Genomic DNA, 14,937 nt, shown 5'->3' on the forward strand with positions numbered 1-14,937 from the left:
CTAGTCGAGAGTGCCCGATTGCAAAATATTCTCTGCATAGCTTCCAACTGCCGTTACTCACATGTACGCATACATACATATGTATGTAGAGTTAAAACTCTCCAGCTTTTACATGTTTTTGCCCTGCTGAGGATTATTTTCAAAATCTGAACTAACTTTGATATCATTTGTGATTTTATGTTAACAAATTTGAAAATATAAAAAAAAAACAGATTGATAATTACAACTTTAGCCATTAGCTTTATTTTTACTATATACTCTTCAGAGCCGTATATGTCTCTACCTGTATTGCATATATTTGCACAACTTAATTATACCCTTGTTACTCACTTATAAGTGCAGGGTATATGCATAAATAAAAAAAGAAGCAACAAACAAAAATTCTTTGTTTACGGCGTGTCCAACCTGTGTAGAATAAGCGATCAGAAGAGCAAAGTCTCCGGCAATGTCTCCGTCTCTGTCTACTTCTCCGTCTGTTGTTGACGCTTCAATTGGGGCGCAAATTGCAAAAGCCACAAGAAAAAAAACAACAACCAAATTGCAGCCCAAAACCGGAGAACATCAATTTTCGGGTGAAGAGTTTGCAATGAGTTCATTGGCATCGAATGTAGCTTTATGTAGAATTTATTTATCACTTGAAATATTTTGCTAACAAATTGCAGTCAATGACATTTGCTCTCCACACAAAAATACTTGCACATACGCATGCATATGTATGTACGCATATACACAAGTGTACACGCATGCACACAAAAGTTTTGGCAGCGGATGTGCTGCGCCTGTGTGCGTGGGCAGGAGATAGAGCAAGGGGTTGAGCCGAAAGGCAGAGAACAACAACAGGTCACGCAGGCGTGCTAAAGTTTATTCATCTCGCCCAAAATGCGCAGCAGCTTCAAAAATCGACAGCAAGTCTGAAATGTGGATTGAATGATGATAGGAAGGAGAGAGAGAGAGCGAGAGAGCGGCTCCTGCACACTTGTGCAAAGCTCAGACGACGACGACAACAACAACTAGCTACATTTGGAGTTGGCAATGTGTGGACTGAGATAACGAAGGTGGAGAGACGGGAGAGAAGGAGAGTCTACAACAAAAACAACGGCCAGTAAAAATTGTTTAATTATAAATTGTAGAAAAAGCAAAAATAGTCAAGCAAAGCATGGCAGCGAGCGTGCGAGCGAGATGGCGATACGTTTTTGTTGAAGGACACACACGGTCTTTAAAAGTGAGTAATGCACTGGAGGTTGTTGACTCTGTCTCTGCCGGTTGTTGTTGTTATTGCGTTTTTTTGCACTGCCCGCTGCCCACACATACATACATATGGAAGTGTGTGTTGGTTGTGTGTTGCGTAGAATCTTTGTTATGCGTTTTTATTTTTTGGCGCTGTCGTTTGATAGCGGCCGCTCATTTCGCTCTCTCTCTCTCTCTCTCTCGCCCGCTCTCTTTCTCTGTGTGTGTGTGTGTGCAAAGTCAAAGTGATTAAACTTTATGCGCAATTTATTTTGCATTCACATTCACCACACAACAACAACAACTTATTGTTTAATTTGAACTTAACGCGCACAACAAAAAAATAGCTGTAACAGGTTCGGGCTAACGACACGTATACGTAATTTTATGAGTTCAAACAGTTAATTTGGCAATTGCATTTGACATTTGCCTAACTTAGCCTGGGATTTACCAGTTATGATGTTATCTAAATGAATTATTCTTGTTGCTGAATCATATTTAGCTTATCTACAGGCAAAACTCTATTGAGGGAAGGGGAAAGAGAGAGTCATTTGGCTTAAATAAACATTAAGCAAGCAGTGCTCTGGCGAGCCTTTCTATGCAATTCTCATGCGGTTGTCATCTGGCTGTCAAATGACACAACCGCAAGGAATTCGCGTGCTTTCCGGCTCGAGTTAATGCCACACTTGCAACTGTGGCAAGTCGCACGAGGCAGCAACATGTGTCCAGATGCGGGTGTTAAAACGTTTCCCAAGCTGACTCACTGTCGCATTTCTGCAAGGGCTGCGGTTGCGGTTGACAACCAGCAGACGCCACAGAGAACATGCAATATCCAGACTCATATACCCTATACCCTATACCCTGTATGTGTGTGTACTTTGTTGTATATGAACAGATGCGCACAATATGGTGCATTAATTTTAGCTCCTGCCGGACGACACAGGCCAGGGACACAGTTGCCGTTGTTGCAGTTGTTTTTGCAGTTGTTGTTGTTGTTGCAGTTGTTAATCGTCTTGACAGGCAGCCTCGTCGTGCGTGCTGCACCAAGGCCAGTGCAATATTTTACACTGTGTAACGTCGCTTCTCGTCGTCAGTCGCCGACTTCCGTCAGCGTCTCCGCCATCCGCATCAAGTCCGCCACCGCCACCCACTCCATCCCCGCCCCGCCCCTGGCTCCACTGGCAGTGCGTCATATTCCGATAGCTGGAAACGTGAACGGGAATGGCAATGGGAATGGGAACGTACAAATTTTAGCTGGCGCTGCATTTCATGGCTGGCGTTTCAGTTTTCGCCTTGGCGACCGTGTGTTTTTTTATACCCTGTATCCATTGAGAACGATTAAAAGAAAAGGGTATATTATATATACCCTGCATTCATTGAACGACTGATGAAAAGGCAACTGCAGCTATTTCATCTCTTCCTCCATGCTGTCTGTAATTTTTGAAAACATTTGCTTATTTAACAGATAAATTGTATTTTTTAAATAGTGAAATCCTTCCCTGTTTTTGCAAAATCGATAAATATCGATTCTAGGTTTTTTGGGCTTATGGACGAATTGAAAAGCTGGGTGCAATTAGTTTTAATTGTATGTTTGAGTAGTGTTACACAAATTTCGAATATTTTGCATTTCGAAGAGCATTCCCAGTCTATGTGAAGTACAAATGTAGCTGGCTACAGGGTGTCTGCCAGTCGGGTAGATTCTTGTTTCTGTTACCGTCGTCAGTTTAGCCCTTATCCTGTCGGCAATTTGTGAATACATATGCTCATTTAACAGATAAATTGTATCATACAATTATCGAAAACTATCCTGTTTTCGCGAAATCGATAAATATCGATTATTATCGATAAGTCTAAGTTTTTTGGGCCTTTCGACGATTTGCAGAGCTGGCTACAATTAGTTTTAAGCGTAGATTCTAGATTGTGAATATTTTCCATTTCAAGTCAATGAGGAATTGGCTACAGGGTATCTGCAAGTCGGATAGTCTCGTGGCTGTTTTTTTTTTTCGCCCACACAGACGACAGAATCACGACTGAGGCAAGCTGCTCGGATATCGAAACTGATTTTTCATTGTAATTATGGATCTGATCGATACACTGTGATTCATTTGGGCTTCGGATTTAGGGCTTTAACTGATGCGACTTGAAGCTAGGGTATTATGTTCCGTTCATAAATAAAAAGTCTCGATTACGCCGTTTGGAATCGAGCATTAGAAAATTGCATTCGCTTGGGGCCCATGGCAGGGAGCGGAGGTGCTTCGATCCCGAATACCTTTAGAATGAAGGGGTAGAATCGGGTAGATTGACTTGCCAAGTTTACTGTGGAACTCAAGTCAGGTTGGATTCGTAAATGTACATACATATATACATATATATATTTTCTACTTATCGTAAAGCAACATGGAAAACCAGGATAATTTCCTGGCAACGAAGTGAGTAACCTCTTCGGCAATCTATTGTTTCCCCCCTTTGCCCTTTGAGTATCTTACAGTTTTTACTTTCTGGGAACCTTGGGCATGCTCCTTACCGTGATTATTCTAGCGGTGCCCGTGCTGCGACACAAACTCCGCATACAGCTGGCGAAATTCCATTGCAAATCCATAAACTACACGCCGATAACTTATTTGAAGGATGACATTTTGACGCACGTCTCGCGACGACGCCTCCGACTGGTGCGGCGCAAGACGCTCATCCTGGACATGGACGAGACCCTGATAGCGTCCGTGATACTCTACCAGGCGAAAGCGGCCGCTGCTTGCCATCGCAAGTACAAGGCGAAGTCCATCCTGGTGGGCACGCTTCCATACGACTTTAGCTTCTATCTGCCCCTGTCCGGGGCCAGCGTCTATGTCTATAAGCGGCCGCATGTGGACTTCTTTCTGGATCGTGTCTCCAAGTGGTACAATCTGGTGGTCTTCACCGCCGCCACGGAGATGTATGCCTCGCGGGTCTTGGACTTTCTGGACGCGGGTCGGAATATATTGAATCGGCGAATGTATCGCCAGGATTGCATCAATATCTGCGGCATTCGGGCCAAGTTTGTGTCCATAGCGCACAGCGATTTGTCCAATGTCCTGCTGCTGGACGATTGCCACATGGAGAACAGCTTCAATGTGGGCAATGCCGTCCACATCAAGAGCTATCGCATCGGCACCAAGGACGACGAGCTGCTCTGCATGCTGCCCTTTCTGGACGCCCTGCGTTTCACCCAGGATGTGCGCTCAATCCTCGGACGCTGCACCCGCTACGATTGCCTCACAACCTGCCTGGCCACCCAAATCTGTTTATCCAAAACCGCGGACTCGGAGGATGTCAAGTGTCTATAACCCGGGCTAACCGATCTACTTTAATGGGCACATACACAAACATTTTATCTATGTCAATTCGTTAGTTTTATTTCCCTCTCTCTCTCTCTCTCTCACTCTGTCCCTCTCTTGCAGTTTATCCAAGTCAGGCTTAGTCATCCAATGTTTTCGCACGACCTCCCGATTATTAGTCACTGGCCAAGTGATTCACTAGCGACAACGACTTCGCCTTGTGCAAGGTTGCTGCCCTATCAACCAACTATAAATCGAGCCCATTTTATGCAACAAGTGAAGAGGGCTCTAAACAAGGGCACTCGACTAGCAGATACTCTACACGACACTTAACGGTCGTAACATAAATTTGATGGGAATTCAATTTGTTGGGAACAGTTGGATGAATCCAAAAAGATTTTGTATCTACTAAACTAGAGCTTAAAATCGATATTTATCGATTTAAGACAAACCAGGCAAATGGGAAAACCAGGGTAGATTATCGATCATTTTACATAAATACTCTTATAAATATAAGAGTTAGAGACGGCAAATATGATATTTCATTCTTATGAATATCGATATTAATCGATGTTTGAAAAATTATCACATATGCAGCTTATGCATTGGTTTCGGCGGATCGGGGATTTATCGATAAGTTATCGATAATTTTGAATAAACATGATGCTGCTGTTGATACCCTGTACTGAGCCCTCTTCCTTCCATTAAGAATCATATACGCACATGTGACATATTCATATATTTACTTAGGTTTACAGGGTATCTAAATAGGTTAAAGGATGCTACCTTTGAGTTAATGCTCTAGACCTTCGAAATCTTAAACATATCCCTGGCTCTATTTTTCATTTATTGAATTTTGAAACCAATTCCGCGACAGCCTGGCAAAATGTTCCTTTGTTAATCCCCATGACCAGGCGCTGGGTGCGGCAATTAAGTCACCACCAGCACCACCAGCACCACCGCCAATGGCAGCGGCGGTGGCGGCGGCGGCGGCATTGTCGCCTCCGCCAACGACAGCAGCCACACACAAACAACAACAACAGCTCGAGGGGTGCGCGCATTTCCAGCGAAGATCATTATTGTCTCGTCGCGGATGCTGGCGGCATCCAAAAAAAAAGGAAAAAAAAACAAGCTCGAAGCAGGCAAACAAGTTAATGAACCCGTTGCCTCCGCCGCGGCTAACGTCGCGGATCCTTGAACTCGAGTCGTCCAACTAGTTTGGCTTTGGTTCGGCTTTTGGCAACGGCTGCAACCAGAACCAAATCTGTGGCATGAATTCTCTGGAATTGATCGAAATTTCATTTCATTGCGACGGCGACGTCGTCGTCGGCGGCGGCAAACTAAAAATTGAGTTCAACAGCATTCCGGTCTGGTCTTTCGGTTTTTCAGTCTGCTCCTGCGACTTGCCCCCGCCCCCTCTCTGTTGTCTGGAGCAGTGCTGCCATCTCGGCTGTTTTTCAGCTAAATTCTAGCTGTTTTCGTAAGAGAATTGCAATTTTAAATTGAATCGGCTATCTTATTGCATATGAATAACAGCCCTGTTTAATGCTAGTTGCTGCTCAGAAAGCTGATTCGGCTATATTTAGCTACTTTTTGCAGCGGCAGTTGGCAACACTGCCGTCTGGAGCTGTGCCCACACCAAAGCTAACAACCCTGTGTTTATTGCTAGATATGCTGCTCAGCTAGCTAATTCGGTAATTTTTAGCTAGTTTTTGCAACGGCAGTTGGCAACACTGCCGTCTGGAGCCATGGCTCCGACTGCGCAGCGACTGCGCTGTTAACTTTCCATTATCCTTGAGGCTGGAGTCATTGCCCCCGTCTCGCATTACACAATTGCAGCGGCCAGGCAGGAGCTGTGCATCTCGGATTCGCCTCTGGCCCCTGCCGCTCACGTTACACAGAACTCCAGTGGCCTACTTCCACTTGAATGAAATTAATGGGCATAGCAGTGGGTATATGGCCCGCCCGTCCTGCATGAAACAAAGGCTTTTGTGCCAATGAGCAGGGCAGTGAAGGCTCTCGATCCTGCGGCCAGCCAAAGACAAAGAAACTCATTTTGTCGCATGCGAAATTAATACAAAACAAATTCGAATGAGAGCTGACGGCACACACACACACACACACACACACACAACGGGCGCATATCTACGCATGTGTGTGTGTGTGTATATAATTTTATTTTTATAACTGACCTCGAACTTTTGTGCGATGTGATTGAACTGCTACTGCGGCGATATCTGTGTGCTGCAGCTCTTCCTCTCCCCCCCCCCCCCCCCCCCCTTCCACACCCCTCCCTTCGTGCAATATTTGCATGCAGACTGCATACGAATCGGTTGGAAAGCGGCCAGCGATAATGTCGCCGTTGTTGAGCTTGGAATAGGGATCGGAATCGGAATCGGGATCTGGATGCGTTTCGCTTCGACCGTTGACAAACAATATGGAAATTATTTAGTAGCCCGCGGGGAGGGGGGTGAGGACGTACAAATTCGAATGGCAAATGGTTAATGGCTGATGGTTAGTGCGAGTGCATTGCCTTAGTGAGGGGTGGATGGAAGGGGGGGGGGGGGGGGGGTGGTGCAGCCGACGGCAACGTTAAATGCATAATAAATGTGCGTTTCAAGAGGCTTGGAAATAATAAAATGCGTGCTGCGACTGAATTGCACTTTCAATGAGCTAAAACAAAAAGCAGAACAGGGGCAAATAAATGCGAGGAGCAGGCGATAAGAACCGCAGCGAAAGAGGGCGAGAGAGAGAGAGAGACAGCGAGTAAGAGTGTGGGGGTTGGGGGAGTGCATAGAGGGACGGGCTTAACTGTGGGAATGATCATTGCAATAGAACCCTTGGCTAAAGCAGGCCGGTATCGACCACGCCCATCTCAAGAAAGCAAAAACAACACAACTTTCATTGACATTTATAAAGCATTCAACACTGGCGTTGATAAAAAAAAAAACAAAAGAGAGAGCGAGAGAGAGAGTGGGAGAGTGGGAGAGAGAGAGAGCAGGGTACAGTTCTTTATCAGAAATACTCGCTGCTTTTCGGTATCTCTGCTGCTGTGCAAATATTTAATATAGTTTTTGCTTTATTTTCTTTTTAATAAGAAATCAAAAAACAAAATAAACAAACAAAAAGTTTCAATGGGCAGAGGCGGGTAAAACAACCTGAATTAGGGGTATTCACTGAACACCGATCTATCGCATTTACCGATGTTTAACATACGTTAAATCGGAATGATTTGATTTGGTTTCATCTGCGTGACCAATCCTGTGCAAAATATTACATTTCAAATTTTTTTCATCATAAACTGTTAGGATTATAAATAAAATTGTGCAATGCAGGATTCCTTTGGCTCACAAATAATTTAATTTAAGTGGAGACCCCTAACGCGCTTGTGTCCCCCCTCATGTACGCCACTGAGCAGCGGCAGCAGCGAGCACGAAAATGTTTGGCTGACGTCATTTGTCCTTGAATTCGTTTATTTGCCGCAAAACAGAATTTGCAAAATTCAATGCACTTGGCATCAGCAGCGGCAAAAGCCGAAAAGAACGAAGTTGAGAAACGCCAACAACACCAGACAACATGAGGATGGCGCAAGAGAGTCCAGAGAGTGAAAGCGAAAGAGCATAGCTGAAACAAAATCTGTGAGCTCTGTAAACATATTGTCTCGTTAACTGCAAATTAATAGGCAAAACGTTAGACATATGACACTAATCAGTCTGATTACGTTATTTAATTACTTCTTATTACAACGTGTTTTTTAATTAAATTCACGATAATTATAGCTGTCAGTTTCGCAACGATGTTAAAGAACGATGATGGCTTGAAGCTCGTTGCTATGAGACGCACGCCAGCCAAGTAAAGGCTTAAAATGTAAAATATTGTATATAACTGTGACGATTCGAAATCATTTACAATTTTAAAAAAAATTAGCTTTTTCAATAAAGCATTTCCAATAAATCAGCTAAGCACTAAAGCCAATATAAATAGTAGAAATAACACGAATTTCGCCAAAAAATACTATCGCTTGCAAATACTATCGATAATATCGACGATATTTCGCTTGGTTGTATTTCAATACTTATCGTTGCCGATAAAGTATAAAGTAAAGTAAAGCAAAGTAAAGACTTGGTTAAATTCATTTAAGCAAAACTGCAACTGCGACGCCTGCTACAAAAATAAAAAAACGTGTCGCTGCATTTATTATTCGCGCAAAGCCCAAAGCAAAGCGATAAACGTTTACAAATAAATGTAGTCGCAATACCAAAATTAGCCAGCTAAAGTTGTAAATGTATTGGAAGCAGCGCCCGTGCCAGGTAAGCCTCTGCTCCGCACACAACTTTATTACCTGCCGGAGCCATTGTTCTAGACGCGTCTAAATTTACATTTTTGACCAGTTTGTCAGTCGCACTTAAAACACATTTGTTTACGTTCCGTCACATGACTAAGAAAAAGAGCCCAGATATGTTATCAACGTTTTATCTGGTTTAACTGCGTTTGCCCTCTGCCCTGCTGCGCGCCGCGCAGTCGGGCGGCAGCAAAAAAACAAACAAACAAACAAAAAAAGACAAAGACAATAAATTTAAAAAGACAGCAAAATGAAGTATCAAAGGTTGTTCAAGTGTTGCGTTAATGCTGCTTTGCAAATGGGATTCCTCACCCAGTCAATTGTGGGTCGGGCAATGCCGGTCAATATATCTTCAAGTCTATTTGACATATGCCAAGCTCCACGGTCAATTGATCCCTTTATCTCTGGACAGATAATCAGCGCCAACTGATAAGCGAGAGATGGGCCAGACACTATCCGAGCCGGTGACCGCGAAGGAGTCATCGTATTGCCAGAATCAACAGTATCGCGTGGGCAGCAGCTGCATGCAGGGATGGCGCATCAACATGGAGGATTCGCACACACACATACTCGCCCTGCCGGACGATCCCAAGGCGGCCTTCTTTGCCGTCTACGATGGGCATGGCGGCGCGACTGTCGCCCAATATGCGGGCAAGCATTTACACAAATTCGTGCTCAAGCGGCCCGAATACAATGAGAACGATATCGAGAAGGCCCTGAAACAGGTAAGAGCTGCTGCTACCGGGGCATTAAAGGCCAACGATAGCATAATTCGGTTAACAGTTCGAACCGGCGACCTGCCTTACACATCCATAAGCCTCATTTTCATTTTTCATATAAGCCTGGATTAGTTCAATGGTTGGGGAGCACAAATAACAAGCGCTAAGCTTTAAAGCACAAAAAGTGCATAGTTCGAACCGGCGACCTGCCTTTCGGATCCATAAGCCCAGCCTTTGATTGAACCTCTAATTTTTCAAATACGATTGAATAAATCTAATGGCTGGGGCTGAATTCATTTGTGCTCAAAGCTGCAAAGCCCAAACAGTGCATAGTTTGAACCGGCGACCTGCCTTGTGGCACATTCACAAGTCCAGGTTTTGATAGAACCTTTAATTTGTCCCATTGGTTGGATTAATCCAATTGGTTGGAATCCAATTTATTTGTGCTCAAAGTTACAAAGCCCAAAAACTGCATAGTTCGAACCGGCGACCTGCCTTGTGGCCCATCCATAACCCAGGCTTTGATTAAGCCTAGAATTTTTCATAATTGGTTGGATTAATCCAATTGGTTGGAATCCAATTTATTTGTGCTCAAAGCTACAAAGCCCAAAAACTGCATAGTTCGAACCGGCGACCTGCCTTGTGGTTCTCTTCGCACACCTCCATTAACCCTGGACTTTATTTGGTTGGATTTATCCAATTGGTTGGGGTACAATTTATTTGTGCTCAAAAGTGCTTTATTCCGCATCAATAACAAGTTTGAACCGGCGACCCGCCTTGTGGGTTTCTTCGTGTTTTCCACACCAATAACCCTAGGCTGAGTCTGTCATATTTGGGTGGATTAGTCCAATTGCTTGGTGTCCAAGTTATTTGTGCTTCAAAAGTGCTCAATTTCGCATCATCATCATCATTCTGGACACTGTTCAACTATTCTGGCTGGAATGTCCTGCGTCACTTCTCGACATCATTCAATCATCATGTATCTCTGGAACTTGTAGGGTTTTCTGGACATAGACTATGAGATGCTGCACAATGAGTCGTGGGGCGATCAGATGGCCGGGTCAACGGCCGTCGTTGTGCTGGTCAAGGATAATATGCTGTATTGCGCCAATGCCGGCGACTCGCGGGCCATTGCCAGTGTCAACGGACAGGTGGAGACGCTATCCGTGGACCACAAGCCGAACAATGAGGCGGAATCGAAGCGCATCATCGAGGGCGGCGGCTGGGTGGAGTTCAATCGTGTCAATGGCAATCTTGCACTCTCCCGTGCGCTGGGCGACTTTGTGTTCAAGCGTGCAAACAAAAAGCCGGAAGAGCAAATAGTCACAGGTGAATATATACGGAAGAAAACGGCATTCATTCATTGTTAACACCTTGCTGTTGTTGCCTAGCCTACCCGGACGTGGAGACGCGCCAAATAATGCCGGACTGGGAATTTATTGTGCTGGCATGTGATGGCATTTGGGATGTGATGAGCAACGAGGAAGTGCTCGAGTTCTGTCGGTCGCGCATCGCCATGGACAAGCAGCCGGAGGAGATTTGCGAGGAGCTGATGAATCATTGCCTCGCGCCGGACTGCCAAATGGGCGGACTGGGCGGCGATAATATGACCGTTGTCCTCGTCTGCCTGCTGCACGATAAGCCCTACAGCGACCTTGTTGCACGTTGTAGATCATCCTCCGGGCAGCCAGATGTGAACACGGAAACGTCGACACCGGCGCCGACAGCAACGGAAACACCTGTTTTGTCGTCCCCCGCGCAATAAATATGTCTAAACCAAAGCGAAAAGTTCAACAATGCTAGTGACTGCTCTTACTTTGTTTGTAATGCCCCCTCCCCCATGCAAGATAATGAATGTATTATCCATCTAGTATTTTTCGTACCTTTAGATTGTGCAACACCATTATTAAAGCTGTTTATATAACTAACTCGGCCAATCGAAGTCCGCAAGGATTCGTGATACTCTATAAAATAGATTGGAAGCGAACACCTTTGATTTTAAAATCTAAAATTGTACTCCTTGTCTAATTTTAGAAATTGGATTTGTTGAATGATCCGAAATACGGAATTCAAATACCCGAAAAATTCCGATTTTAACATATTTAAAAAACTTTGAATGTACATAACTTGGTTAATTTAAGTCCGATTTCGGAAAGATTTGTCGTTTTGTGCTCAAGAAACCTTCTACAACTGATTGGCAGCTAAAATAAACCAATTGCGAATGCCAATCGAAGGTCTGAGATGAAAAAGCTATATCTTTCGAAAATCAGACTACAACTACCCGAGATATTCCAAAAATATATAAAAAGTTTTCTAAACACTTAACTTGGATAACACATATATATATAAATATAGCATAGATAAGTAATTATGTATTTGTATAAAGGAACATTTTTTGTAGTGTCGAAAAATCGTTGTAAATTCCATTGGGTAAACGATTTAACTTGGGATCGATCCAACATAGTCATGCTAGAGGCCTTTTTACATCGCAATAATAATGATACGAGAATTGAGAATAAACAATTGATTAGAAAAAAACCAAAACCAAAAACCGCGCCCGTTTTATTCGAGCTAATTTGGGGTAGATACGAGAGAGGCTGCTTCAGCTAGATTTATATGGAACAGACCAGAAGTTATACCCCTAGATCAAGATGTTTATTTAAACCGTCTGTTTATTGTTTCTGTTTTATTGGTTGACATGTTTTCAATAATCGTTTCGATTTGCATTTTCCACATTTACCATTTCTTCGGCTAACTACATTTAATCTACGTATGCGCTTTGTTGTTTTCTGGTTTTTCTTTTTATTTGATTCTCGTTTATGATACATACAATAAAATAAAATATGCATTTATGATTTGTTTTCTGTTTGTTTGTTTGTATGTGTTTCGGTCTTAGATGGTTCTCGTTTATCTTTCCTATAGCTTTAGATGATTTTTTGTTTGTTCAGTTTTTAGTTATAAGAGCTCGTATACTATATAAAGCGAGCACAATTTTCACTCCCTAGTATACGGAAAAAGAGTGGATCTTGTTTATCTTGTTCTTGTTCTTGCTGTTGTTGTTTGTCTGGTAATGTTTAATATAATTTATGTGTATACTTTTGCATAGGGATATTGTTTAGTTATAGTTACGTTTTAGTTTATAGTTTAATCATATATGCAATTTTATAAACCTTTTGTTTTTTTGTTTTTGTTGTTCTTGTTACTTTACATTTATCAATTTTGGTACAATTAATAATATTATTTATATACTCTTCGATTTTATTACATGTGTTCTATATATCAATTTCTTTAACAGACATTCTTTTGTTTTGTTCTTTTTTTTCATGGATTTTCTTTTCTTTTTTTTTATTTTTAGTGATAACAATGTGCGTAAGCATTTCTATGCAAGTATTTGGAACAGAAAAAAAAAAAAAATTAATGAAAAACAAAAATGAAATTATAAAATGTGAAAAAAAAACAAGTAAATTAAACCCTTCACAAGGGGCGCAATAAAACAAACAATATCCAAGTGTGTGAATATGGAAAGGCTTTTAAAACTAAAAACTATATATGAAATATTTTGATGGCAGTGCCAAAAGAATGAGAGAGACAAAGCAGAGCAGGCGTATTATTATATGTGAGTATAGATTATAGGGTATTCCCGAACGAGAGCTGGTCGTCAAGTGGGGTAAGTGAATGTCTTCCGATCAATATCAAGCTTTCGTGTTCTGATTAAAAAACTTCAACAATTCTACGAGAATTTATAGTACCAAGCAGCTGGCTGGGAATACCTTTAAAACTCGTCTAGTTATCATACAATATATAGATTTATATATATATATATATATAATATTGCGGCAGTGCCAAACAAAATAATAAATGGGCCATTATACCCCGCCGCCCTTGTGAAAGGCATATACTCTTTCAATAATAAATAATATGGTATACATAATAATGATGATAATAATAATAATAATGTCTTGAAAGCTATTTGAAATGACTCTGCCCGACAATTGGATAAGAACGAAGGGTTATTTGCTTAGTTCTGGCTGGTTTGTGTATGGATTTTTGTGTGTTGGGGATAGTTACATGCATATATAGTGTATAGAGCGTGTATTATTACATATTACAATTATTTTTGTTGTTTGTTTTGTTTTGTTTTTATCAGTAGTTTGTATAGTTTAACAAGGTGTCATGTGTCATTGTCAGTGTCATATGCGCTGCTTAAATATACAAAATAAATAACTTAAGAACTGAGGCTTTACAATAACAATTTAATTAATTTATTTGTTGCCTTAAAATTATTCAACATCAACAATGTTTCTTCTTCAACTTCATCTGCATCTGCATCTGTGCATCTGCATCTTCGCCTTCTTTATGTTTATCATATCTTATCATATCGTTTCGTTTCGTTACGTTTCTTTACGCTAAAACTGTAGACCTCTTCTCTATATAAACTCCTCTCTCCGAGACAACACCAAAAAATACATCGAGAACTGGCAGAGCCCAAGCAGCCTGGCCTAGTATAGGGTGTAGGGTATTTGGCAATCAATCTGGCAATCCATATTCCAACCTTTTTATTTATTTTAATTTTTATTTTATTTTTTTTTACATGCAATTGAAGAGTTCTTCGCTCTGCAAGTTGCATAATATCACACAGCACACGTGGCGTTTGTTGCACCTATTGAATGCCAGCTACACCCTAAGCCCATCCAGACGACTGGGTATGCCGGCTCTCTAGTCCCATCTGTTACTATCTGCCCGTCATTCGTCGTCGGCGCTAACGTAGTTTCACTGTACAGTGAGACGGTGGAGAACCAATTAAACAATGTGTGTGTGTGTGTGTGTGTGTGTGTGTGTGTGTGGGTGGGTGGGTGGGGCAAGGGCGTGATTGGGATGGTTGGGAGGAGGAGGGAGGCATACCAACTATAAGCTTATGTGTTGCATGTGTGTGTGTGTTTATATATATATGTGTGTGTGTGTGTGTGTGTGTATACACGCACACCACTGAGCAAAAGGGCGGGGGTTAGTCGTCAGGCCAGTTGCGACAGTCCCAGATGCTCATCTCGGAGCAGCTAGGACGAGCATCTGGACTTGGACTAGCGGCAACAATTGTGTTTAACAAATAATAAAAGTTTAATTATAGTAGGGTCTACTCAGTGGAGCGGGTATACATATATATGTATATATGTACATATATATATGTAACAGATATATATATACATATATATACAGATATAAATGTATTTAGTATAGGCACTTAGCATATTCGATTGTTTTTATAGAATCAAAATATATGTTTACTTTAAGTTAATATAAACACACACATATATATATATATATATGTATATAGGGG

General features: G+C 42.0%; 2 protein-coding genes across 4 annotated transcripts; both read left to right on the forward strand.

Moving 5' to 3' along the window:
- The first annotated feature begins 3,543 nt into the window (after positions 1–3,543).
- On the forward strand, positions 3,544–4,607 carry LOC115766958 (CTD nuclear envelope phosphatase 1 homolog). 2 transcript variants are annotated; one of them, XM_030711046.1, is made up of 3 exons: positions 3,544–3,561; positions 3,621–3,656; positions 3,716–4,607. In XM_030711046.1, the coding sequence occupies exons 2-3, from the start codon at positions 3,625–3,627 to the stop codon at positions 4,548–4,550; spliced, it is 867 nt and encodes a 288-aa protein (XP_030566906.1). In that variant the 5' UTR covers positions 3,544–3,561; positions 3,621–3,624; the 3' UTR covers positions 4,551–4,607. The 2 variants fall into 2 exon arrangements, with proteins under 2 accessions (XP_030566906.1, XP_030566905.1); XM_030711045.1 differs by lacking the exon at positions 3,544–3,561 and having other exon boundaries at positions 3,574–3,656.
- A 4,053-nt stretch (positions 4,608–8,660) lies between these two features.
- LOC115766951 (probable protein phosphatase 2C T23F11.1) lies at positions 8,661–12,153 on the forward strand. 2 transcript variants are annotated; one of them, XR_004018343.1, is made up of 5 exons: positions 8,661–8,851; positions 9,296–9,608; positions 10,601–10,931; positions 10,994–11,425; positions 11,492–12,153. XR_004018343.1 is itself a non-coding variant. In XM_030711038.1 (4 exons), exons 2-4 carry the CDS (start codon positions 9,324–9,326, stop codon positions 11,365–11,367), a joined length of 990 nt encoding a protein of 329 aa, XP_030566898.1. In that variant the 5' UTR covers positions 8,661–8,851; positions 9,296–9,323; the 3' UTR covers positions 11,368–12,153. The 2 variants fall into 2 exon arrangements, 1 of the variants encoding a protein (XP_030566898.1); XM_030711038.1 differs by having other exon boundaries at positions 10,994–12,153.
- Positions 12,154–14,937: the final 2,784 nt, after the last annotated feature.

Source organism: Drosophila novamexicana, unplaced genomic scaffold, assembly GCF_003285875.2.
Source record: "Drosophila novamexicana strain 15010-1031.04,08,12 unplaced genomic scaffold, DnovRS2.1 tig00001292-arrow-arrow-pilon, whole genome shotgun sequence".
NCBI classification, from domain to species: Eukaryota; Metazoa; Arthropoda; class Insecta; order Diptera; family Drosophilidae; genus Drosophila; species Drosophila novamexicana.